Source organism: Trichechus manatus, unplaced genomic scaffold, assembly GCF_000243295.1.
Source record: "Trichechus manatus latirostris isolate Lorelei unplaced genomic scaffold, TriManLat1.0 scaffold00142, whole genome shotgun sequence".
Taxonomy (NCBI): Eukaryota; Metazoa; Chordata; class Mammalia; order Sirenia; family Trichechidae; genus Trichechus; species Trichechus manatus.
The window spans coordinates 2,560,698-2,586,177 of record NW_004444078.1 but is presented as its reverse complement, the minus strand read 5'-3'; the positions used below and the strand labels follow the sequence as shown (position 1 = coordinate 2,586,177).

The 25,480-nt window shown below is 39.1% G+C and overlaps 1 protein-coding gene across 2 annotated transcripts in view; it reads right to left on the bottom strand.

Annotated features, from left to right (window-relative positions):
• Positions 1–24,107, bottom strand: part of HIBCH (3-hydroxyisobutyryl-CoA hydrolase) — a 99,565-nt gene extending 75,458 nt beyond the window's left edge. Inside the window, exons 1-4 of one of the 2 annotated variants that reach the window (XM_023739884.1) lie at positions 23,960–24,107; positions 16,012–16,054; positions 8,238–8,378; positions 6,180–6,264 (exon numbers count right to left, since the gene is read on the bottom strand). In XM_023739884.1, coding sequence (XP_023595652.1) covers positions 6,180–6,264; positions 8,238–8,378; positions 16,012–16,054; positions 23,960–23,994 — 304 coding nt within the window. In that variant the 5' untranslated portion in view covers positions 23,995–24,107. Of the gene's footprint in view, positions 1–6,179; positions 6,265–8,237; positions 8,379–16,011; positions 16,055–22,575; positions 22,644–23,959 lie in introns of those variants that run through there. The other variant, XM_023739883.1, reaches the window with a different exon arrangement.
• Positions 24,108–25,480: the final 1,373 nt, after the last annotated feature.

Here is a 25,480-nt window from a genome sequence, read left to right as displayed (position 1 = left end):
AAGTACACATTCTTTTCCAACGCACATGGAACGTTCTCCAGAACAGACCACATCTTAGGCTACAAAACAACCCTCAACAAAATCTAAAACATTGAGATAATACAAAGTATCTTCTTTGATCACAAAGCCATCAAAGTAGAAATTAAAAACAGGAAGAGCAAGGAAAAAAAATCAATTACCTGGAAACAAAATAACACCCTGCTTAAAAACCATTGGGTAATAAAATCAAAGACAGAATCATAAAAATTCCTAGAATCTAACAAACATGAAAACACATCATACCAAAACCTTTGGGACACAGCAAAGGCAGTAATCAGAGGTCAATTTATAGCAACAGATGCACACATTAAAAAAGAAGAAAGGGACAAAATCAACACATTAGCTACATAACTCTAACAAACAGAAAGAGAACAGCAAAAGAAGCCTACAGCCACCAGAAGAAAGGAAATAACAAAGATCAGAGCAGAAATAAATGAAATAGAGGATAGAAAAACAATTTAAAAAATCAACAAAACCAAAAGTTGTTTCTTTGAAAGGATAAGCAAACAGACAAAACCACTAGCCAAACTGACAAAAGAAAAACAGGAGAGGATGCAAATAACTCAAATAAGAAATGAAATGGGGGACATTACAACAGACCTAACTGAAATAAAAAGGATCACAAAAGAGTATTATGAAAGGTATACTCCAATAACTTTGAAAATCTAGAGGAAATGGACAAATTTCTAGAAACTCACTCCCTACCCAAACTATCACAAATTGATGAAAATTTGAACAGACCCGTAACAAGAGAAGAGACTGACCAAAGAACTAATGGACCACAGCTACCAAGGCCTCCACCAGACTGAGTCCAGTACAGCTAGATGGTTCCCGGCTACCACCACTGACTGCTCTGACTGGGATCACAGAAGAGGGTTCTGGACAGAGCTGGAGAAAGATGTAGAACAAAATTCTAATACACACAAAAAAGACCAGAACTACTGGCCTAAAAGACACTGGAGAAACCCCAAGAGTATGGCCCCCAGACACCCTTTCAGCTCAGTGGTGAAGTCACTTCCAAGGTTCACCATTCACCCAGGGATTGGACAGCCCCATAAAACAAAACGGGACTAATGAGGCACAGCAGTCCAGGGACAAGGACTAGAAGGCAGAAGGGGACAGGAAAGCTGGTGATAGGGAACCTAAGGTTGAGTAAGGACAGTGTTGACATGTAGTGGGGTTGTAAACCATTGTCATAGGGCAACATGTGTACTAACTGTTTAATGAGAAACTATTTTGTTCTGTAAACCTTCATCTAAAGTGAGAATAGCAGCACGACTGGAAGAACGTAGTCAGTGTCACCGAACTGTGCATGTAGAAATTTTTGAAATGGTGCATCTTTGGCTATGCATATTTTCACCAAAAAAAAAAAACGGTCGAGAAGGGAGAGGGTTAACATGTCATGGGGTTGTTAACCAACGACATAAAACAATATGTGTACTACTGTTTAATGAAAAACTATTTGTTCTGTAAACCTTCACCTAAAGTACAATAAAAAAAAAAGAGAGAGAGAGAAGAGACTGAAAAGGTAATTTAAAAAAAAAAAAAAAAAAGCCCTGGCTCAGATGGCTTCACTGGTGAATTCTACTGAACATTCAGAGAAGAGCTTACGGCAGTACTACCCAAATTATTTCAGAACGTAGAAAATGAAAGGATAGTTCCAAATTTATTCTATGAAGCCAGCATAACCCTGATACCAAAACAGGCAAAGACACCACAAAAAAAAGAAAATTACAGACCAATATCTCTCATGAATATAGATGCAAAAATTCTCAACAAAATTCTAGCCAACAGAATTCAGCATCACATCAAAAAAATAATACACCACAACCAACTAGAGTTCATACCAGGGCATGCAAGGATGGCTGAACATTAGAAAATCAATCAACGTAATATAAAATAAAAGAATCACACGATATTCCCAATAGACGCAGAAAAGGCATTTGACAAAGTCCAACACCCATTCCTGACAAAAACTCTCAATAAAATAGACACAGAAGGGAAATTCCTCAACATAATAAACGGCATGTATACAAAACCAACAGCCAATGTTGATCTTAATGGATAGAGGCTGAAAACATTCCTCTTGAGAACAGGAACAAGAAAAGGATGCCCTTTATCAGCACTCCTATTTAACATTGTGCTGGAAGTCCTAGCTAGAGCAATAGGGTAAGAAAAAGAAATAAAGGGCATCCAAATTGGTAATGAAGAAGTAAAACTGTCCCTATTTGCAGATGATACGATACTATATATGGAAAACCCAAAATACTCCAAGAGAAAACTACTAGAACTAATAGAAAGATTCCACAGAGTAGCACGATACAAGATAAACATAAAAAAATCAGTTGGATTCCTATACACCAACAAAAAGAATGAGGAAAAGGAAATCAGGAAAACAATATCATTTGTAATAGCCCCTAAAAAATAAAACAGGAATAAATCTAACCAGGGATGTAAAAGACCTATACAAAGAAAACTACAAAACACTACTGCAAGAAACCAAAAGGATCTACATAAATGAAAAAACATACCATGCTGATGGATAGGCAGACTCAATATTGTGAAAATGACAATTCTACCCAGAGCTATCTACAAATACAATGCAATGCCGACTCAAACACCAACAACATTCTTTAAAGAGATGGAAAAAACAATCATTAACTTCATACAGAAAGGGAAGAGGCCCTGGATAAGTAAAGCATTATTGAAGAAGAATAAAGTAGGACTTGCACTACCTGGCCTCAGAACCTACTATACAGCTATAGCTGTCAAAACAGCCCGGTACTGGTATAATGACAGATACAGTGACCAATGGGACAGAATCGAGAACTCAGATGTAAATTCATCCACCTATGGTCACCTGATCTTCGACAAGGGCCCAAAGTCCATCAAATGGGGAAAAGACAGTCTCTTTAACAAATGGTGCTAGCAAAATTGGATGTCCATCTGCAACAAAATGAAACAGGACCCATACCTCACACCATACACAAAAACTAATTCAAAATGGATCAAAGACCTAAATACAAACCCGAAAACTATAAAGATCATAAAAGAAAAAATAGGATCAACACTATAGACCCTAATACATGGCATTAACAGGATACAAACCGTAACTAACAACATACAAACTCCAGCAGATAAGCTAGATAACTAGGGCCTTCTAAAAATTAAACACTTATGCTCATCAAAAGACTTCACCAAAAGAGAACCGACAGACTAGGAAAAAATTTTGGCTATTACAAATCTGACAAAGGTCTAATCTCTAAAATTTATAGGAAAATCCAACACCTCTACAACAAAAAGACAAACAATCCAATTAAAAAATAGACAAAGGAAACAAACAGACACTTCACCAAAGAAGACATTCAAGTGACTGAGGAAATGCTCGTGATCGATAGCTATTATAGAAATGCAAATCAAAACCACAATAAGATACCACCCCACCCCTGCATTACTGGCACGAATCAAAAAAACAGAAAATAACCAATGCTGGAGAGGCTGCAGGGAGACTGGAACTCTTATGCACTACAGGTGGGAATGCAAAATGGTACAACCATTTAGGAAAACGATACGGCGCTTCTTTAGAAACCTAGATATATAAGTACCATATGATCCAGCAATCCCACTCCTAGGAATACACCCTAGAGAGATAAGAGCCATCACACGAATAGATATATGCACACCAACATTCACTGCAGCATTGTTCACAATAGCAAAAAAATGGAAACCACCTAGATGCCCATCAAGAGATGAATGGATAAACAAACTATGGTACATACATACAATGGAGTACTATGCAATGATAAAGAACAATGATAAATCTGCGAAGCCATCTCATAACATGGATGAATCTGGAGGATATTATGCTGAGTGAAATAAATCAATCACAAAAGGACAAATATTGTATGAGACCACTACTACAAAAACTCATGAAAACGTTTATACACTGTCTTAGTCATCTAGAGCTGCTCCAACAGAAATACCACAAGTGGATGGTTTTAACAAAGAGAAATTTATTCTCTCATAGTCCAGTAGGCTACAAGCCCAAATTCAGGGCATCAGCACCAGGGGAACGCTTTCTCCATCGGCTCTGGAGGAAGGTCCATGTCATCAATCTTCCTTTGGTCTGGGAGCATCTCTGCGCAGGAACCTCAGGTCCAAAGGACTCACTCTGCTCCCGGCACTACTTTCTTGGTGGCATGAGGTTCCCATGTGTCTCTGCTCGCTTCTCTCTTTTATATCTCAAAAGAGATTGCATTAAGACACTAATCTTGTGAATCAACCTCATCAGTATAACCTCATCACAGTGACAGAATTTACAACACATAAGGAGATCACATATAATCTCATCATAGTGATAGAGTTTACAACACATAAAGAAATCACATCAGATAACACAATCATACAATACTGGGAATCATGACCCAGCCAAGCTGACAGGTAGTTTTGGGGGACACAACTCAATCCATGACATACACAAAAAGAAACAATCTTTGATGGTTATGAGGGACAGGAGGGGTGGTGGTGGGAAAATACTAAACAGACAATAGATAAGTGGTAACTGGTGAAGGGGAAGACTGGACACGATACTGGGGAAGCCAGCACAACTTGTTCAGGGTAAGATCATGGAACCTCCATGGACAAATCCAAACTCCCTGAGGGCCCGAATTGCTGGGCTGAGGGCTATGGGGACCATGGTCTCAGGGAACATCTAGCTCAATTGGTATAACATAGTTTATAAAGAAAATGTTCCAAATTCTACTTTGATGAGTGGCGTCTGAGATCTTAAAAGCATGTGAGCAGCCATACTCCACTGGTCTCACCCCTTCAAGAGCAAGCGAAAATGAAGAAAAGTAAAGACACAAGGGAAAGATCAGTCCATAAGACTAACAGACCACAACTGCCACGGCCTCCACCAGACTGAGTCCAGTACAACCAGATGGTGCCTGGCTACCACCGACTTATCTGACAGGAAAACACAATAGAGGGTCCCGGACAGAGCTGGAGAAAAATGTAGAACAAAATTCTAACTCAAAAAAAGACCAGAGTTACTGGCCTGACAGTCTGGAGAAACCCTGAGAGTATGGCCCCTGGACATCCTTTTAGCTCAGTAATGAAGTCCACTCAGATGTTCACCTTTTAGCCAAAGATTAGGCAGACCCATAGGACAAAATGAGACTAAAGTGGCACACCAGCCCATGGACAAGGACTAGAAGGGAGGAGGGGATAGCAAAGCTGGTAACAGGGAACCCAAGGTCAAGAAGGGAGAGTAATGACATGTCATGGCGTTGTTAACCAATGTCATAAAACAATGTATGTACTGTTAAATAATGAGAAGCAAGTTTGTTCTGTAAACCTTGAAGTACAATTTAAAAGAATTTGAGTCCAATCCCTCACATTCAAAACTGTTCCCCAAAAATGGGAATTCAAAGCGACTATGTTAAGCATCAAAGACAAATGTAATTAAGGCATAATCCTTGCCCTCAAGGAGATTTCGGCATGTTTATTTAAGCAAATGTAAAAACATATTAATATATAAAAATACACAGGGGGTGCTTGTTCTGGGATCATGGTGGGAGAAGTTCCTAACTCTCTCTGGGAATGGAGAGATGGAATATCAGAGAAGACATGAGCTGAACCTTAGAGGATAACAAGGAGTTCAACAGCACAGTGAAGAAAAATTACAAAGGGAAAGCATGCACAAAGTCATGGAAATATGTGAGATCATGTCATATTTGGAAATGGCAAGCATTCAACATGGCATGAGTGTAGAGTTGTGTGATAAACAGAATTCCTTAACATCAGTTTTTCTAACATAAAATCCAGTGGACTCACATACCATAACTGGACATTTTGTTTAAGATGATTCAGGAAGACAGATAACTGAATCTCAGAAGTACACATTTATAGTTTTTTTTTTAAAATCATTATTCCCCTCATTTTTCTAATATTAACTATAAAAGACAAATATTTAAATTTCTTTTTTGTATGTTAACTAAACAATGTATTAACTTAATTAAAAAAAATTCTAAAAAGTAAAGCAAATTACAAAGTACCACAAAAATTTGCTAATACTTTATCAGTTCTACTGGAAAAAACACATTTAAGTGAGAAGGAAATTTTTTTTTTTTTTTTTTTACCTCTGACATCACCACCAGCACAAAAAGCCTTTCCTCCAGTTCCTTTTATAATGATCAGGAGAGTTTCAGGATCTTGTTCCCACTTCTATCCAAATGTAAAAGAAAACAGTATAAGCACATTATAAATTGTTGTTGTTAGCAGTCATCTAGTAGTCCCCCAATTCATGGCAACTCCATGTAAAATAAAATCAGACTACTGTGATCCATAGGTTTTTTACTGGATGATTTTTTTTGGAAGTAGATTGCCAGGCCTTTCTTTCCACATAAATACAAACTCATTAAAAATATATACATATATGCACGTGTGTGTGTGTGTGTGTGTGTGTGTGCGCGCGTGTGTGTGTGTGTATTCTTTTGTAAAGTATACCCATCCAGAAGAGGGAGTTCCAACTTCATTTTCTTTTCTGACATAAATTAGAGGTTATTATTCCAAAAAGGTTGCTAGATGGATACATCAAGGAAGAGATTTCATAACTGAAATTTCAAGATAGCTTAATAAACTTATGTTACATAAACCTATAAATCTGGTGAACAAATTAACCTAAAAATTGTTGACAGAGCAGTAATAACCTGTCTACTGTGGTCATATAGGGCTCTGTCCTACTGATAAATTTATAAGTAACAGAATGAAACCACTTTTGATACTGATCAAATCTGCAAATGACCTGGGGTTGAAAAGGACAGCTAATAAACAAATAGTATGTAAGACTCAAGATCTAAGAGATCCAATAGAAATTCAAAAGGCTAGACCAATGGAGCAAAGGAAAGACTGGTTAAACAGAGACAGAAAAATAGTGGCTCTATAAATTCTACAATCAAGAATAAAAATTTAAATGCACAAAGAAGAGATGTATCTGGACAGATCTGGTTAATGTAAAAGGTTAATGTAAAACCGGAGTACATTAACAGAAATATGGTATTCTAACATGGAAGTTTCTACTCTCTTCCATTCTAGTCCAACTCTAATCTGGAATACTTGGTTTATTTCTAAGTATTTCTAAGTCCCTAGGTGGTTCAAATGGTTAACACACTCAGATGCCAACCAAAAGGTTGGCTGTTCAAGCCCACAGACAGGTGCCTTGGAAGTAACTGCCTGGCAATCTACTCCTGAAAAATCAGACATTGAAAATGCTGTGGAGCACAGTTATACTCTATCACACAAGGGGTCCCCAGAGTCAGAATAAACTCAATGGCAACTGGTTGGTTTATCTGTATCACACTTCAGTCCCAAACAGACACACCAGAATAGAAGACTCATCAAATAAAGAATGATTTAAGAAACTGGTGGTGGTGGGAGAACTAGCATTTGTTCAACACCTATGTGGCAGACCGTATTAGGTATTTACATAAACAAAAAAAAAACAAACCCATTGCCGTGGTGTCAATTCTGACTCATAGTGACCCTACAGGGCAGAGTAGAACTGTCCCATAGGGTTTCCAAGGAGCGGCTGGTGGATCTGAACTGCTGACTTTTTGGGTACTTATATACACTATTGAATCTTCACAATCAGCCTATGAACTATCTCCACTTTACAGATGAAGAAAGTGAGGTATAGAGCAATTAACTTTCCCAACCTACACAGTTAATAACTAGAAATCTGAGTTTCAAATACAAATAGTCTGACTTAAGTCCTATGCACTATGCAGTTTCACTTAGAATATAAAAGTTTATGGCATTCTCTATGACAAGGTGGGTAAGTACTTCCAAACAGTCGTCTTCAAACCAAAAGGCTGTCACGTGGAAAAGATTAGATACGTAGCTTCATGCCCCAAGAGACAGAACCAGTATCACTGGGTAAAAGGTCAGAGAAATAATAAGTAGGAGCAGAGCACAAGCAGAAACTTCTTAGCAAATACTGGCTATATAAAAGTATCTCATGAACTCCTGTCACTAGGGGTGCTCAAGGATAATGGCATAGGGAAGCACTAAGGATTCAAGAACCAAAGGGGGCTTGGGCGCAAATCCCAGACAGTCCCTTTATTTGGGAGAAAAGAACAGAAATGTTAAGATATACTTTTTTAAAAATCCATGTAATTGCCTTAAAGAAAATTACAAACCTTTAACTGTGGATAAATCTGCCGAACCATATTAAAAGTCAGTGTATTTAGTAACTTGGGTCTGTTTAGTGTGATCACTCCTGCACAACCTTTTCTTTCCAATAGTACCTCTTCTGCTGCATTTGTGTGTTTGGACATTGCCTGTGTAAACAAAGAATAATTTTATGATAAAATTCATTAAGCTTTTGTTATAAGCCAACATCAAAACATATACAAGTCAAATGAGAACCTTTCTCATAATGTTAATAGTAACCAAGCAAATAGTTAATGAGGTACAAGCACAGACTTATCATATGACCCAGCAATCACATTCCTCGATATTTACCTAAATGATTTGAAAACGTATGTTCACACAAAAACCTGCACACAAATGTTTACAGCACCTCAGGGAGAGGAGAGGACTGATGAAAAGTCTGATATTTTAAGGGAAGACTATTCTGCAAGATATTGTAATGGTAGATACATGACATTACCCATTCATCAAAACCCGTAAAACTGTACAACACAAAGTATGAACCCTAGTGTAAACTATGGACTTTAGTTAATAATGTATCAATACTGGTTCATTAGCTGTAACAAAGGAAATACACTAATGCAAGATGTTAACAATAGGAGAACTGTGTACAGAGGAAGGAGGAGGTATATGGGAACTCTGTACTTCTTGCACAATTTTCTATGAATCTAAAACTGCTCAAAAAAATAAAGTGCATTATTTTCAAAAAACCTAAATAGCACATATTATTAACTAAAATCTAATAAAAACTCAGAAGTCAAACAACATTTTTACACAATGTTTAAGTTCTCCTTAATTATGTTGCATATTTGATGTTAGAACTAATATTCATTAAAATTCATCATCAGATTCCTAATAATAATTTATATTCACTTAAAAGGGTTATAGGAGGGAGGGTGAGAGTTATTTACTAACTAGATAGTAGATAAGAATTATCTTAGGTGAAGGAAAGGACAGCACACACTACAGGAGAAGTCAGCACAACTGGACTAAACCAAACCTAAAAAGTTTCCTGAATACAATCAAACACTTTGAGGGACAGAGTAGCAGGGGTAGGGGTCTGGGGACCATGCTTTCACGGGACATCTAGGTCAGCCAGCATAACAAAGCTTATTAAGAAAATGTTCTGCATCCTACTTTGGTGAGTGGCATCTGGGGTCTTAAAAGCTTGCAAGCGGCCATCTAAGATGCATCAATTGGTCCCAACCACCTGGAGTAAAGGAGAATTAAGAACACCAAAGACACAAGGAAAGTATTAGCCCAAGAGACAGAAAGGGCCACATAAACCACGGACTTCAGTCTGAGACCAGAAGAACTAGATGGTGCCTGCTGACCACCAATGACCATGCTGACAGGGAACACACACAGAGTCCTGGACGGATCAGGAGAAAGGTGGGGTGCAGAACTCAAATTCCAGTAAGACCAGACTTAATGGTCTGAGACTGGAGGAACCCCGGAAAGCATGGCCCCTGGATTCTCTATCAACCCAGAACTAAAACAATTTCCAAGGCCAACTCTTCAGACAGGGATTGGACTGGACTGTGGGACATAAAGGGATACTCGTGAGGAGTGTGCCTCTTAGCTCAAGTAGATACAAGAGACTAAATGGGCAGCTTCTGTCTGGAGTTGAGATGGGAAGGCAGACAGGGTTAGGAGCTGGTGAATGGACATGGTGAATTAGGGGTAGAAAGGAGGAGTGTGCTGTCACAATATGGGGAGAGCAATTAGGGTCACATAACAATGTACATATAAATTTTTGTATGGGAGACTAACTTGAAATGTAAACTTCATTTAAACTACAACAATAAACAATGAAAAAGTTGCATCTTTTCAATTTAATTTGAATTTCTCTAATAAGAAACGTAAAACTACAGTTAGATATATTTTTTAACAAAATTGGCAAAGATCAAAAAGTTTGATATCCTGTGATACCCAGAGTGTAAGGGGACAGACATACTGCGGGAGCATAATGTAGGAAAAACAAACAACACATTTTTAAAAGCATACATTCTGACACAGCAATTCCTGTTCCAGAAATTTATCCTATAGTTATACTCACACATGGTCAAAATAAAATGCATACAACGATAGTCTCTGCAGCACTGTTACTGATGAGGTTGGAAATGTTTACTGGTGGGAGGCTGGTTAAATAAATTATGGTACACTCACACAACCAAATGCTATGGAGTATTTTAAAAAAATGAGGCAGCTACCTCTCCATACACTGTATGGAACAATCTCAAGTGCAGACAGTGTGTGTAGCGTGCCACCTATCCCCTGTGTACATGGATACACTCAAATTTGTATACAAAGAAACCTGTGAGAGCCAGAACTCAACGGGACTGTCTTGTTTTTCCGGGTCTCAAAAGTTTTCTGCCTTTGGCAGGGTGCAGTCTTACCACCTTTCTATCGCTCTCTATTAATAGAAAATATTTGTTTTCCTTCTCTGACAGGTTTTTGCCCTACACAAGTTCTGGCTTTCACAGGTTTTACTGTAGATAAAAAAGAAACTGCCAAAATGGTTGCTTCCAGGAAAGGAAACTGGGCATTTGAGAGACAGGGGTAGAAAGATCTATATTTCCCTGTATAGCTCCTTTGAAAGCTTTGAGTTTTGTATCATATGTATGCATTACCTATTCAAAACAATATTTTAAGTAACTTTTTTTTAAAGAGTTATAGATTAGGTTTAAAAGATAACTAAACTGTATAACTTAGAAAACTGTATTTTTACTTTTCTTACCTTGTTGGTACTAAAGAAAAATCGATGGTGAAAGAAAACTATACACAATAATTACAAAAGAAACCAGGCTTCCAAATGACTAGTTTCATTTTGTATAATGTTAACAAAATACAAGAGCCAAAGTTTACTGACCAGGTAAAGGTGAACAGATCTAAATACATATATAATCCAGGACACAAGAAAATTATAATTGACGTCAACAAATACAACTATACCAAACCAAAAAACCAAACCTGTTGCGTCCAGTCGATCCCGACTCATAGTGACACTATAGGACAGAGAAGAACTGCCCTGTAGGAATTCCAACCAAGCAGCTGGTGGATTCGAACTGCCAACCTTTTGGTTAGTAGGGCTCTAATACAACCATAGTGGCCACATAATTGAAAACAAATAACCTTTAAAATTAAGAGTGTTTACATGGGAAGTGTAAAAGAGAAAACACCTTGGTAATATATATCAAAAGAGTCTTTAAAATGTTCTTACTTTGATCACATAATTCTACTTTAGAAATTTATCTTTAAGAAATAAGCAGAAATCTAGTGAAATATTCATATTAGTGTATAATCTGTTAAAAATACACAAATATACACAGAAAAAAAAAGAATGGCCACATATACATCAAATGTAAAGTAATTTTAGGTCACTTTCTTGGTTATTTTCTGTATTTTACAAAATTTTCTACAAAAAGCATAATAAATATTTGGTTATTTAAGGGTCTCTCAGAGAATAAGAAAAAATGGATGTTCGCTGCAATTATGTATAATATCAAAAATATACAATTCAAATGGCCACCAAACACATGAAAAGATGCTCAATATCATTAGCCATCAGAGAGATACACATCAAAACCACAATGAGATACCATTTCACTCCCATTAGAATCGCTAAGATAAAAAAAAGAAAACAAATGTTTGCGAGAATACAGCTGTTATGGAAAATTGTGGCAGTTCCTCAAAAAACTATACAAATAGAACTACCATAGGACCCAGCAATTCCACTCCTAAGTATACACCCAAAAGACTTGAAAGCAGAGACTCAAACAGAGACTTGTACACCAATACTCCCTGCAGCACTATTCACAATAGCCAAAAAGTTAAAACAACCTAAACGTACATCAACAGATGAAAGGATAGACAAAATGCGGTACATATATGCAATGGAATACTACTCAGCCAGTGGCAGAAATGAAGGCTTGATACATGCTACAGTACGGATGGAGCTTTAAGACATTATTCTGAGTGAAATAAGTCAATCACAAAAGGACAAATATTGTATGGCCTCACTTACATAAGAAGACAAGAAACGGCAAATTATACCGTACAGAGACCAAAGTTTATTAATGGTTAGCAGGGACGGAAGGGAGGAGAAAAGGAGGGGTTATTGCTTATGGAGTACTGAGTTTTGGTTTACAGTGATGAAAAAAATCACATTAAGGGCAGAGTTGCACAGCTGATTATCCTAAGCGCTACCAATAAGTTGTAGACCAGTAAAAAGTTGAATTAGCAAAAGTTGAGTGATAAGATATATTTACAGTAGCAACAACAACAAAAGAAAAAGAGTAGATGCTGAGGCTGCTTATGTACAACCAAACACCTCACGGGTTTTGGTTCCTTGGTTTGGAAGTTCAGGGTCGTGGTTTCATGGGACATCCCCAATTAATTGGCCTAATAACCAGTTTAGTGCTTCTATTCTACCTCCTAGCTCCTCGTGTAGTGCCTGGGGTAGTAAAAGCTTGCAAGCAGCCATCCAAGGCACGACAATTGGTCTCTAATTACCTGGAGCAACAGAGTAAGAAGGAGAAGCAGGAATAGAAGGAGAAAATGGAATGTATGGCTGATTGCCTCCATGAACAACTACCTCCTTTGCCATGAGACCAGAAGAACTAGATGGGGCCTGCTACCATTACTGAACATTTTGAACAGTCTATAGAAGAATCCTGATCAAAACGGGGATGATACAGAACAGAGTGTAAAATTCTCATGGACTCTAGACTTTCTGAAACCATGGATGCTGGATGAATCCCTGAAACTACTGCCCCGAGATAATCTTTAAACTTCAAATAAAAAAATATCCCCTGAGGTCTTCTAAAAACCAAACAATAGTTTAGCTTAACTAGTAAAAAATATCCACCTTGAGCATTATGCTCTTTTAAGAACTATCTATATGGGATCCAGTTGACAACGGCAACTCAAAAGATTAGATAGTAACCTGAGGGGGCAGTGAGTTTGTGTTAATGAGAAAGGAGCAACTCAGAAGAGGGTGAAAATGGTTGCACAACTCAAAGAATGCAGAAACTTGAATTGGTGTCATGTTTGGCTGCATATATTCTCAACAACAAAATAAATTTTAAAAATAGATATATAAAATATAGATTTATGACGCATCTATATGTTACACTGTGCAGTTACTGAAAAACATGTCTTTTAATATTTAATAGTATATAATAAAAGGTTCACAATATGATACTAAGTGAAAAAACTGGGTCAAAAACAGCAAATATATATGAGACAAAGAACAAAAGGAAATATACCAAAAATGTTTACAGTGATTAGACTTGGATAGAATCACTGGCTATTTTAAAATTTTTCCTTTATTTTTTATTTCTAAATTTTCACTGGTGATCTTTCACAAAGTTTAAAATAATTTTAAGGTTACTTTTAGAAATTACACCTGTTTCAGTACATGACTTTGGTCACACTGCAACTTTTCAGAAAAATACTTCTGAAAAATGAGCGTGGTCTATAAACACATGAAACACTCAGCATAATTTGTCATTTAAAACAAACAAACAAAACCGTTTGCTGTTGAGTTGATTCCAACTCGTGGCAACCCTATGCGTGTCAAAGTAGAACTGTGCTCCACAGGGTTTTCAATGACTAATTTTTCAGAAGTATATCACCAGGCCTTTCTTCTGAGGTGCCTCCAGGTGGATTCAAACTGCCAACCTTTGAGTTAGTAGCCAAACATGTTAATCATTTGCACCACCCAGGGATTCCAATGTAGAACTTAGTGAATTATTAATATAAGGCAAAACCCTGATAACCACTACCCAGGTCAAGAAACAGACTTTGTTGTTGGGAGAAGCAATCTGGCAATGGTCCTGGGATTTCCCTGCACTTTATTATTGGGTATTATGGATTGAATTATAACCAAAAATATGTATTGGAATCCTAACCCCTATACCTGAGGATGTAATCCCATCTGGGAATAATCTGATTCCATAGCACAGCATTCCATATAATGATACTCAGAAACCCTTGAATACACCCTCCATCCTCCTATCTCACAGTTTTTACCACCTAGAATAAACACAGTGTGTAAGAGAAAGAAAACAAATTTTGGAGTCAGACGGACACAAACATTAGCTCTGTTACTCACTACTCATATATCCTCAGACTAGTTATTCTCAGAGCCTGTTTCTGTATTTGGAAAATGGAGATAATAGTATCACCTCTAAGGGTTACTATATGAACTTCCACCATACCCCATCTCTACCTGTTGAAACTCTAATCATGCTTCAAGGCCCATATCAAATAAATGACACCTCCTTGAGGATCTTTTCTTTGGGTAAAAAGTCAACATCATCCCTGCTTTTGCTCATACATCTGATTTATTTGGCCATTTTACTATACTTTATTGGTGCATACTTCTAACTCTTTCATTAGACTATTCATTTCAAGGTTCTGGAACTGTCCTGTCTATAACAGTATCTCAAAGTGTTTAGTTAAGGTCTTTGCCTACACAAAACAAGCACTTAAAAAAGGTCTGTTAAAATGGCACAGATTACAAACTGGTTAATATTGATTCTAGGTCATCATCTGGACATACAGCATAAGAACATAGTTGCTGTCATGAAAACAGTATACGCAATAACATTTCATGCAGTCCAAGCAATATACCTTCATACTAAATTGAATCACTTTCTGGGGGAAAAAAAAAGGAAGTTTTCCTCATGTCCAGGACAAAATTATGTGGAAGAAATGGGCCTTTGCACTAAATTAAAATGCTACTTAATAGTTTAAAATAGAACATTATGGGGAATCTTTCCATGAATATTTTCGTAGTTAAGAATTATCTCCAAATCAGTCTGTGGATACAAACGAGGCCTCATTGAACAGGTTTGATGGCTTTCATTAGCCCGGCAATCTCCGACTACAGAAATGCAGACCCTTGGCATCCTTTCTGGGTTCTGTTCCCCATCTAGTATCTTGGAAGGGTCACCAGGGATGTCACAATATTACCACAAATCAGTCCCATGCACTTCTCATACCCCTGCCTGCAATACTGCCATCAATGGCGTATTTCCAGCACTCCACTATAAAATAAAGAGGAAAGAGTTCTCTTTCCATTGACTTTACTGGCTCTTATAGAAGGATCAAACAAGGACTGCTTGGAATATGGCCTCTTTATCATCCCTGAAGCACACGTAAAAAACAACACTGGGACCCAGAACCATCCAGCCCACAGGCCTTGATGAGAGTTCAGTTTCTCTTTCTTCCCTCAAGGTGGTTTATACCCCAGGTCTCACAGCCCCCACATGATCAGGATTCTGCCATGTCTTCCCATTCCGCCTGTGTACATTTGTCTGAACATGAATTGCTGACACTGTTCCAAGTTCTCTTCCCAGGAAACGCCTCAGCTGCCACGTCTGTCAGCTAAAATAAATAAAAGTGGGAAGGTGTACTCCAGTCCTAATATCACCACCTCCACTTAGGCTTAAACGAGACACATTCTGTAATAGGTGCTGAATACCCACTCAGCCAGCAGTTGTTAAGTCTACGGAACCAGATCCCCTGGGTTCAAATTCAACCAGACTTGAAAATCTATGCCCTTAACCATAACCTCATGCCACCTAGTTAAAAGATATGTGTGTCAAGGCTAGGCACTATAAAATGGGAACCACGGTATACCAAAGCCAAAAAAACCTGCCACCCCAGTATTTGTCTACTGACCTATAACTGTAACATTTAGAGTTACATATCATAATCTAATAATGCTAATAAAACAAAGTCCAAACTCACCAAATGCTGCAGAATGATATGAGTTCTTCTGAATGAATTAAATCTGAAACAAAAAGTAGAATAAATACAATGCACATAGTAATGTGAGTAGTCATGTCTCAACTTACAAATACTATATTCTTTTTCCCTTTAGCTTTTTTTAAAAGGTATTACAACAATGGTAACAATTGATCTCTACTCGCCTGGAGCAATGGAGGAAGGAGAGTCAGGAATAGCAGGAGAAAATGAAATGTATAGCTAATTGCCTCAATGAACAACTGCCTCCTTTGCCAAGAGACCAGAAGAACTAGATGGGGCTCAGCTACTGTTAACATTTTGATGAAATATTCTATAGAAGAATCCTATCAAAAGGGGAAAAATATAGAACAGAATTTCAAGTTCTTATGGACTCCAGATTTTCTGGAACCATGGAGGCTGGATGAACTCCTGAAACTACTGCCCTGAGATAATCTTTAAACCTTAAACCAAAAATATCCCCTGAAACCAAATAATAGTTTGGTTTAGCTTAACTAGTAAAGAATATCTGCCTTGAGCATTGTTCTCTTTTAAGACTTATACAGGACCAAACAGACAACAGCAACTCAAAAGATTAGACAGGAAACTTAGGGTCAGTGAACTTATGTTAAGGGAGGAGGAACAACTTAGAAAAGGAGGGTGAGAAAGGTTGCATAACTTGAAGAATGTAATCAATGTCACTGAATCATAATGTAGAAATTGTTGAATTGGTGTATGTTCAGCTGTGTATATCCTCAAAAAAATAAAACTAAAAAACGTATTACAACAAAATTTTTTTAAAAAATAGGTTTGTAAAGATTCAGTGAAATTTTCATATGTAGAATGTCTGCATTCTCAGACATTGTTGATAGATATATAAATTGGTATTGCCTTTCTAGTAGGCAATCTGGAAATACAGAGCTACTACCTTTAAAATGACCAGGGCTTTAAGCCTAGTAATTACAGAAGCACCTATACTAAGGTAATCTTGGAGATATGATCAAAGTTTGATTTATGAAGATGGCGTGACAAATAGGAAAACTGGAAACAATGTAAATGTCTGTAATAGCACAATATTTTAAAATTATGTCATTTATACAAAAGTATTACACAGCCACTAAAAATATTTCTTCGCTGGTGTTAGGTGCTGTCAAGTTGGTTACGACTCATAGCGACCCTCTATTAACAACCCCATGACATATCAACACTCTCCTATGTTCTGGACCTTGGGTTCCCTATTACCAGTTTTCCTGTCCCCTCCTGCCTTCTAGTCCTTGTCCCTGGGTTGGTGTGCCCCTTTAGTCTCGTTTTGTTTTATGGGCCTTTCTAATCTTTGGCTGAAGGGTGAGCCTCGGGGGTGACTTCATTACTGAGCTAAAAGGGTGTCTGGGGGCCATACTCTCAGGGTTTCTCCAGTCTTTGTGAGTTAGAATTTTGTTCTACATTTTCCTCCAGCTCTGTCTGGGACCCTCTTATTGTGATCCCTGTCAGAGAAGTCAGTGGTGGTAGCTGGGCACCATCTAGTTGTACTGGACTCAGTCTGGTGGAGGCCATGGTAGCTGTGGTCCATTAGTCCTTTGGACTAATCTTTTCCTTGTATCCTGTCCTCTTCATTCTCCCTTGCTCCTGAAGGGGTGAGACCAGTGGAGTATCTTAGCTGGCTGCTCATAGGCTTTTAAGACCCCAGATGCTACTCACCAAAGTAGAATGTAGAACATTGTCTTTATAAAGTGTGTTATGCCAATTGAGCTAGATGTTCCCAAGACCATGGTCCCCATAGCCCTCAGGCCAGTAATTTGGTCCCTCAGGGAATTTGGATGTGTCTGTGGAGCTTCCATGACCTTGTAGACTGGCATACTTTGAATCTGCCTTAAGAGAAGTACTCTTATCCTAATCCAGTGATTACACAACTTATCCGCACATTAGAATCACCTGGGAAATCTTATTAAAAATTCCAAAGCCCAGGCCACGTCCCAGACCACTTAAATCACAATCTCTGGAGGTGGGTCTGAGACATCAATTTTTTTTTTTTTTTGGTGAAGCTCCCCCAAATGATTTCAAAGTGCACGCAAGTAATGTCCTAGTCATTAAAATCAATACTCATAAAAATCAAACTAAAGAGACAGATCCTAGCTTATGTAGGGGTATTTTCTAAATAGGGTTTTCATAGACTTTTAAAATCTGAACTATACTTATCCTGAAGCACTATTCTGAAAAGTTTTTTCAACTTGACTCAATTTTATTTTTTGAGACTTTTTTAAGTACCAAAAAATGTAAGAGCTAATTTTAGACCTAGAATGACTCTGAATTCCCCAATAAGGCCAGTACCCAAATGCCAATTCAAGGTTAAAGAAGTGCTGCCAGATTGGCAAATCTTTAAGTACAACCTGCAGAATAAAGAATACATATAGAGGAAAACAGAAATCTAGCTTCAGGAGCCACTTTTATTTGTGAGACAGAATTTTTATTTCACTCAAAGGAAGTTAACCTACCAAAGGCAGGTGCAAAGCGCTATGCAAGGCCTTTACGGGTCACTTCGGAATCGACTCCATGGCAACGGGTTTGGTTTTTTTGGTTTTTAAGTACAACTAAGTTTCTTGCCAGATTCTATATAAAGTTTCCATTTGTTCTAATTCATACTCAGTTGTTACTTAAAATCTGATATTAACTTTTGTATCTCAAAAATGTATTTGGAAAAAAAATTATTTGGAGTATTCAGAGTCTCCAAGTAATTTTTAATTTCTCATGGTCTGTTTTTCTTTCTATTCGCTCCTAAACCATGTGATGGAAGGAAGAGGGACTGCATATCCACCTACTGCTAATTTGTTAATTCACTTTATCAGGCTTATTTCTTTCAGGTGATGGTCAACTCGCCACCTTGGACGTTGTTCTCAAAGTGTGTCCCTGGACCAGCAGCAACAGCACCACCTGGGAATTTGTCAGAAATGAAAATTTTCAACCCCAACCCAGACCTACTGAATCAGAAATTCTGGGACTGGGGTCCAGAAATCTATGGTTTACCAAACCCTCCAGGTGATTCTGATGCCCTCTTAAATTAAAAATTACTGTTTTCTTAGAAAGTCCAGAACCCTATCATTTAGGAATTTTTTGCAATTATCTAATAAAATAAACATAGGCTCACAAAATTAAACAATTTTTCATGAAACTATTTGAGCAAGAGAATGATATAATGAAAGTAGTAATAATGAAGATTATTGCACCAGAAGTAGGAAAGGTAAAATACAGAAGAAAATCAAGTCCAGGAGGAAAGTAATCCAGGCATGAGCTGATGAAGAACAGCAGCTGTGGAAACGGAACAGAATGATTTATTGAGAGTTATCATGAAGTAAAAACTCAATGAAAGAGAAAAGAAATATGTCAAAATGACTCCAAGATTTCAAGCCAAAACAGCTAACCTAGAAAGGCTGGAAAGATTGCTGGTTCGCAGAATGAAACATGAGTTGAATTCTGAATTTCTTGAGTTTGCACTGACATAAGTGGAAATATTCAACAGCAAATGAAGAGACTAGCGCTTGAAAGAAAAGAAAGGACTAAAGACATGTCAGAAGTCACACGCATAGACAACTCCTGAGGCATAAGAACCTCCCAGCTCTGTATAAGGAATAAATAAGAAAGCAGAGACTGAAAATTGGTGGCCTGAAACCTGCCTGGGTCTGCAAATGTTGTTTGGTCAGCACAGTGTTTTAAAACTACAAACATTTAAAAATTAAAGAGATTCACCTGAAAATACAGTTTTCTGGCTTTTCTAGGAAAAAAAAGGTAGTTATGGAAATAGTGAGTCTACATTCTACAACGGCAGCAATGGCCTGGGGCTGAGAAGCTGCCTCCTTCAGACACGGCACTCATTCTCCAGTCCACCAGTCTCCACTTAGTTCCCAGGCTGCCATGTACCAGCAGCATTCAATGCTTCTTTCTGACCCCTGCAAGCATTTGGGGTTTTGACTCCTAGAGTAAACAGAACAGAGAATCAAAGATTGAGCCTGCAAAAACACCTGCTAGAAGTAAAAGAGAGCTAGAAAACAAGCAGCCCCAGAAACAAAAGCAAAATAGTGTAGTTCAGCAGAGTATCGAGCAGATGAAGAACAGAATGAGTATTACTAATGGCTTAAGGATAAACCTCTTTGAAGAGGGTCTCTTTCCCTATCTAAATTAACCAGTTGCCACTGACTCTGACTCATGGTAACTCCATGTTTCTCAGAGTAGAACTGTGCTCCATAAGGTTTTCAATGGCTGATTTTTCAGAAGTAGATCACCAGGCCTTTCTTCTGAGGCACCTTTGAGTTAACCAGAACAGCCAACCTTTTGGTTAGCAGCCAAGCACATTAACCATTTGCACCTAAATTAAACCCATTGCCATCGAGTCAATCTGGACTCATATCGACCCTATAGGAGAGAGTAGAACTGCCCCAAAGAGTTTCCAATTAGTGCCTGGTGGATTCAAACTGCCACCTTTTTGGTTAGCAGCTGTAGCTCTTAACCACTATGCCACCAGGGTTTTCATGCCTAAATTAGGTCCCTCTAAATTCAGCTCTCTCGTAACTGTATTTTTCCTTTAAGACACTTATCAGAGTTGGTAACTTACCAGAGTTGGTAACTAAATACTACATTTGCTTAAATATGTTTTATGTGTTCTCTCGTTTCACATTTCAAGGATCCATAAGGAAAAAACAGTAAGGACATCAAGTACTCCAGACTGGCTACAAAATAGTAACAGAAGTGCTTGAATAGTGCCTTCCATCAGTTAGAACAGAACATGTACTGTTGAATTCATGAAGTACACTGGAGCCAAATCTTTCAAAACCTGGCTGGGAAGTTTTTATTTCTTCTCTACGCAGGAGGGCACCTCTGAGAGCTTATGAGCAGAGGAATGGCAGGTACTGAAGTAGACTTCAGGAAGATTAAATCTGACAATCATGTGCAGAACCTTCTCAAATTGGGGTCCATCAATTAAGTTTCTGCAGAATGAACAAATGATAAATTTCAGACTGTTCACATTTGACTCAGTAGGAAGAGATAGGTTTGTAGGAAGACTTAGATAACTTTAGGAATCTAGAAGAATGATAGCGACAAGAGGAACAGAAATTGAGAGAAAGTGTAGATGAGTAAGGTTTACACATAAATCTGAGGTGTAAATGAGACATTCAAGTGGTTGTGACTAGCACTAGAGCTCAGGGTTAATCAGCATTAGAAATACAAATTTTCGAATTAACTTCAGAGAGGTGAGGGGTGATTTATTTGGGAACACATAAAATTTCCCAGGGCCGAATTGGCAAGACAGTGCCGGAAAAGCCACGTAAGACCAGAGTTCAAAGAGAGGGTGTGCCCGTCAATGTCAACCATGGCCCAAAACCATTGCCATCGAGTTGATTCCAACTCACAGCGACCCTAAGACAGAGGAGAAGTGCCCCATAGGGTTTCCAAAGCTGTAATCTTTACAGAAGCAGATTGCCACATCTTTCTCCCACGGAGCATCTGGTGGTTTCGAACGGCCGACCTTTCGGTTAGCAGCCGAGCATTTAACTACTGCGCCACCAGGGCTCTTCCATCCATAGCAGAAAGGCCTTTTTTTTTTTCCTAGAAACAGTTCCCACAGCACCCTATCCCTTTATATATCTGTGGGTTCGGCTACTGTAGACCGATGACCTTGGCCTCAGGGCTTTGCTTCAGCGGGTTTCTACCCACTCCAGGGCCTGCCTTAGGGAAGGCGTCTCTGATCGAAGCCCCAAAACTCAGCTAGGCCTCACCTAATCAGTCTGCATCATGAAATGTCGTGTAGAATGAAGTCACGCTCAATGGTAGGAATAAAAAATTCTTTTCCAAATAAATTACTCGTTAACAAACATGTTGTTCCAATTTGTTTCTCAAATAATTTGGTCTTTGCTCACAATTTCAAAAGAGCAGCAGCAATGATTACGTAAACTGTGATTTTCTTAGTATTTTCTAAGTCTCTCCATAAGCTGATTGGAGGTGCAGGGACAACTAATTTCAAGGTCTTAAAAAAAAAAAAAAGTAATCATTCATGTAACAAATATTTGAGAGCAAGGTCTGTGGATACAATGTTGAACAACTAGACAGGTTCTCCTAAAGCAATCTATGTCAAAGAAACACTCCCATTCCCATGCAGGAACCCATCAAGGCAAATACAAAAGAGCTGAACCAAACCAAAACCAAATCTTTTGCGGCTGAGTCCATTCCTACTCACAGCGACCCTATAGAACCCAGTAATTTGTTGAAATGGTTTCTCCTTCAAGCGTCTACAGCTGAAGTTACTGATGTTACCTGGTGTTACTGATGCCAACCTAACTGCTACCAGATTTCCTCTGCTGAGCTCAAGATGAACTGAGTTGCACTTTCAACAATTAAACACAATGTTTGTACACATACCCCACCAAGCCAAGTGTCCTCAACACTAGCCTGAAAGTTCCCGACGCCTGCATTAACTGCTGCAGCCTTTCCATTATGCTGAACAATAAAGTCACACCGTCAAACCACGAACACAGGTGCAATAATTGGCAAAGCATGTGTGTTTGTTAGCTGCACAAAACGTACCTTAAAATATGTTCCTCTGACTGAATTGCTGGGCGGAGGGCTGTGGGGACCATGGTCTCGGGGAACATCTAGCTCAATTGGCATGACACAGCTTACAAAGACAATGCTCTACATTCTACCTTGGTGAGTAGTGTCTGGGGTCTTAAAAGCCTGTGAGCGGCCATCTAAGATACTCCACTGGTCTCATCCCTTCGGGAGCAAGGGAGAATGAAGAGAACAGGTTACAAGGAAAAGATTAGTCCGAAAGACTAATTGCCCACAGTTACCAAGGCCTCCACTGGACTGAGTCCAGTACAGCTAGATGGTGCCCGGCTACCACCACTGACTGCTCTGACCAGGATCACAACAGAGAGTTCTGGACAGATCTGGAGAAGGATGTAGAGCATAATTCTAACTCACAAAAAAAAAGACCAGATTTACTGGCCTAAAGGAGACTGGAGAAACCTCGAGAGTATGGCCCCAAGACACCCTTTTAGCTCAGTGGTGAAGTTACCTCCGAGGTTCACTGTTCAGCCTGGGAGTGGACAGCCCCATAAAACCAAATGAGACTAACGAGGTACAGGAGTTCAGTGACAAGGGCCAGAAGGCAGAAAGGGACAAGGAAGCTGGTGATAGGGAACGCAAGGTTGAGTAAGGATATTGTGGATGTGTTGTGAGATTGTTAACCATTGTCATAGGACAACATGTGTAGTAACTGTTAAATGAGAAACTATTTTGTTCTGTAAGCCTTCATCTTAAGTGAGAATAACAGCACAATTGGAAGAGTGTAGTTAATGTCACTGAACTGTGTATGTAGAAATTTTTGAAATGGTGTATCTTTGGCTATGTGTATTTTCACCAAAAAAAAAAAAGGTTGAGAATTTAGAGGGTTAATATGTTTTGGGGTTGTTAACCAATGTCATAAAACAACATGTGTACTACTGTTTCATGAGAAACTATTTGTTCTGTAAGCCTTCACCTGAAGTACAATAAAATAAAATAAAAAAAGAAAAAAAATATGTTCGTCTAAGTTAATCTCCGCCATATCCCCAAACTATACTCAACTATGAATAAAAAAATGAGAGGAAGTCGTGAGGAGGTCAAGACTCAGTAAGAGTCAGAGCGCCAATAAAGGAAGGTGTTGTAGCAACGAAGGTACTGGTGGAAGAAAGGGTAAGTAATGGAGGAGGGCCGAGGGGCTCGGGACAGACACCGAGGCCAACAGGCAGGCCGGGGCTAGGGTCCCAGAGCTGCGCCTTGGGAGGTAGGGGGTACGGGGTGGAGAATAAGGGGAGCGGGCGCCTCAACACTTCGCGGCCAAAGAGTCCCCACCCCCGACTCTTTTCCCCAACTTTGGCGGACGACGCTAACGAAGCTGCCCTTGGCCGCTCACTCACTCACTCACTTTGACGTGAGGCGCCACACCTCCGACAGTCCCATGACCACAGCACTCGGGAGCCTCGAGCAGGTGGAAGCGGAGCACCTGGATCACCCCACGCGCCTCACCGGCCTCACGTCAGTCCCCCTGGCTGCCACCCAGCTACGCCCAGCGCCGCCGGACAGAGGTTGACAAGTCCTCCAAGCGGCCAGAGCGGCCCACGGCGGCCTTCTTCCGCTACGCAGGGCCGAGGGGCGGAGCGAGAACCACAGACTGAGGATGTGGTGGTGGGCGTGGGGAGAAGGAATGGGGCGGGCCCTTGGGCGGGGCCAGAGGTCGCGGGGAGAGAGAACGCGGAGAGAAATATGCGGCGCGGAGTACGGGAACGGAGGGAAGAGAAGTTGGCCGATTGGGAAGAGAAGAGATTACCGTCTAGAGGCTGTTTTGGGAAAAGTCCAACTGGCCTCAATGGCCTTTGTCGCTGAGTACACTGCGACCATATAGGACAGAGAACTGCTCCATAGGGTTTCCAAGGAGCGGCTGGTGGATTCAAACTGCCAATCTTTTGGTTTGCAGCCATAGCTTTTAACCTCTGCGCCACCAGGCCTCTTGGTTGGCCTAGGCTAAACAACAACCAAAAAAAAACCGCTGCCATTGATTCAATTAGGCCAATAGCGACCATACAGGACAGTATAATTGTCCCGTAGGATTTCCGAGGTTGTAAATATTTACGGAAGCGGACTGCCACATCTTTTTAACCACAGATTTTTCTGTTAGTAGCCGAGCACTGAGCCACCAGGGCTCCAGACTAGGCTAAACCTGCATAATTTGTCTACAAGGGATTGACGTGAAAGAAATTTCTGGGATACTAATGTTTTTAATTAAAAGTTAAACTTGATATTCTTTTCTTTGAGAGTCAAGCAAATGAAAATACACTTGATAACAGGAGAACGCTGACGTAGTTTATTCCTAACCCAGCGTACCAGAATTTCCTTCACATTAGGATTGGGACATTTCCAGTTTCCTTGGAAAAGTTATAGATCCCTCTACTTCATCAACGACACAGAATTACTAAGAAGTAATATGTTTTCACCATCTAAACTAAAAGTTACTGTTATCACTGTAAGTGTAATTACATCCCAAGAGTAGTTTACTCTTAAATGAAACCAGGATTTAACTCATCTACTAGGATCCACTATTAAATTAATCCAGGAGAATGTTTCTCTGCATCCAGCTCCACCCAGATATCCTGCATCAAACATTCATCAACACTAAAATTTGACACATTTAATATCAAGAGGGAATTCTGTGAAGAATTTCAGGGAGAAGGAAGTTAAGGGAATTATTCTGATATTTAAGAAGATACTCTTGTCAGGCATTTGATTGAAGACTGCATTTCTAACCTAGGTTAGATAACCAAGTGCTCACTGAAAAGAAAAGGAGAAATAACAGATATCACAACTAGAACTTTTGACCTGCAATTCAGTTTTTAACCAACTACAAGACATCACCGTTTGACAGCACCATCATGTCAAATTCAGTGTGTAC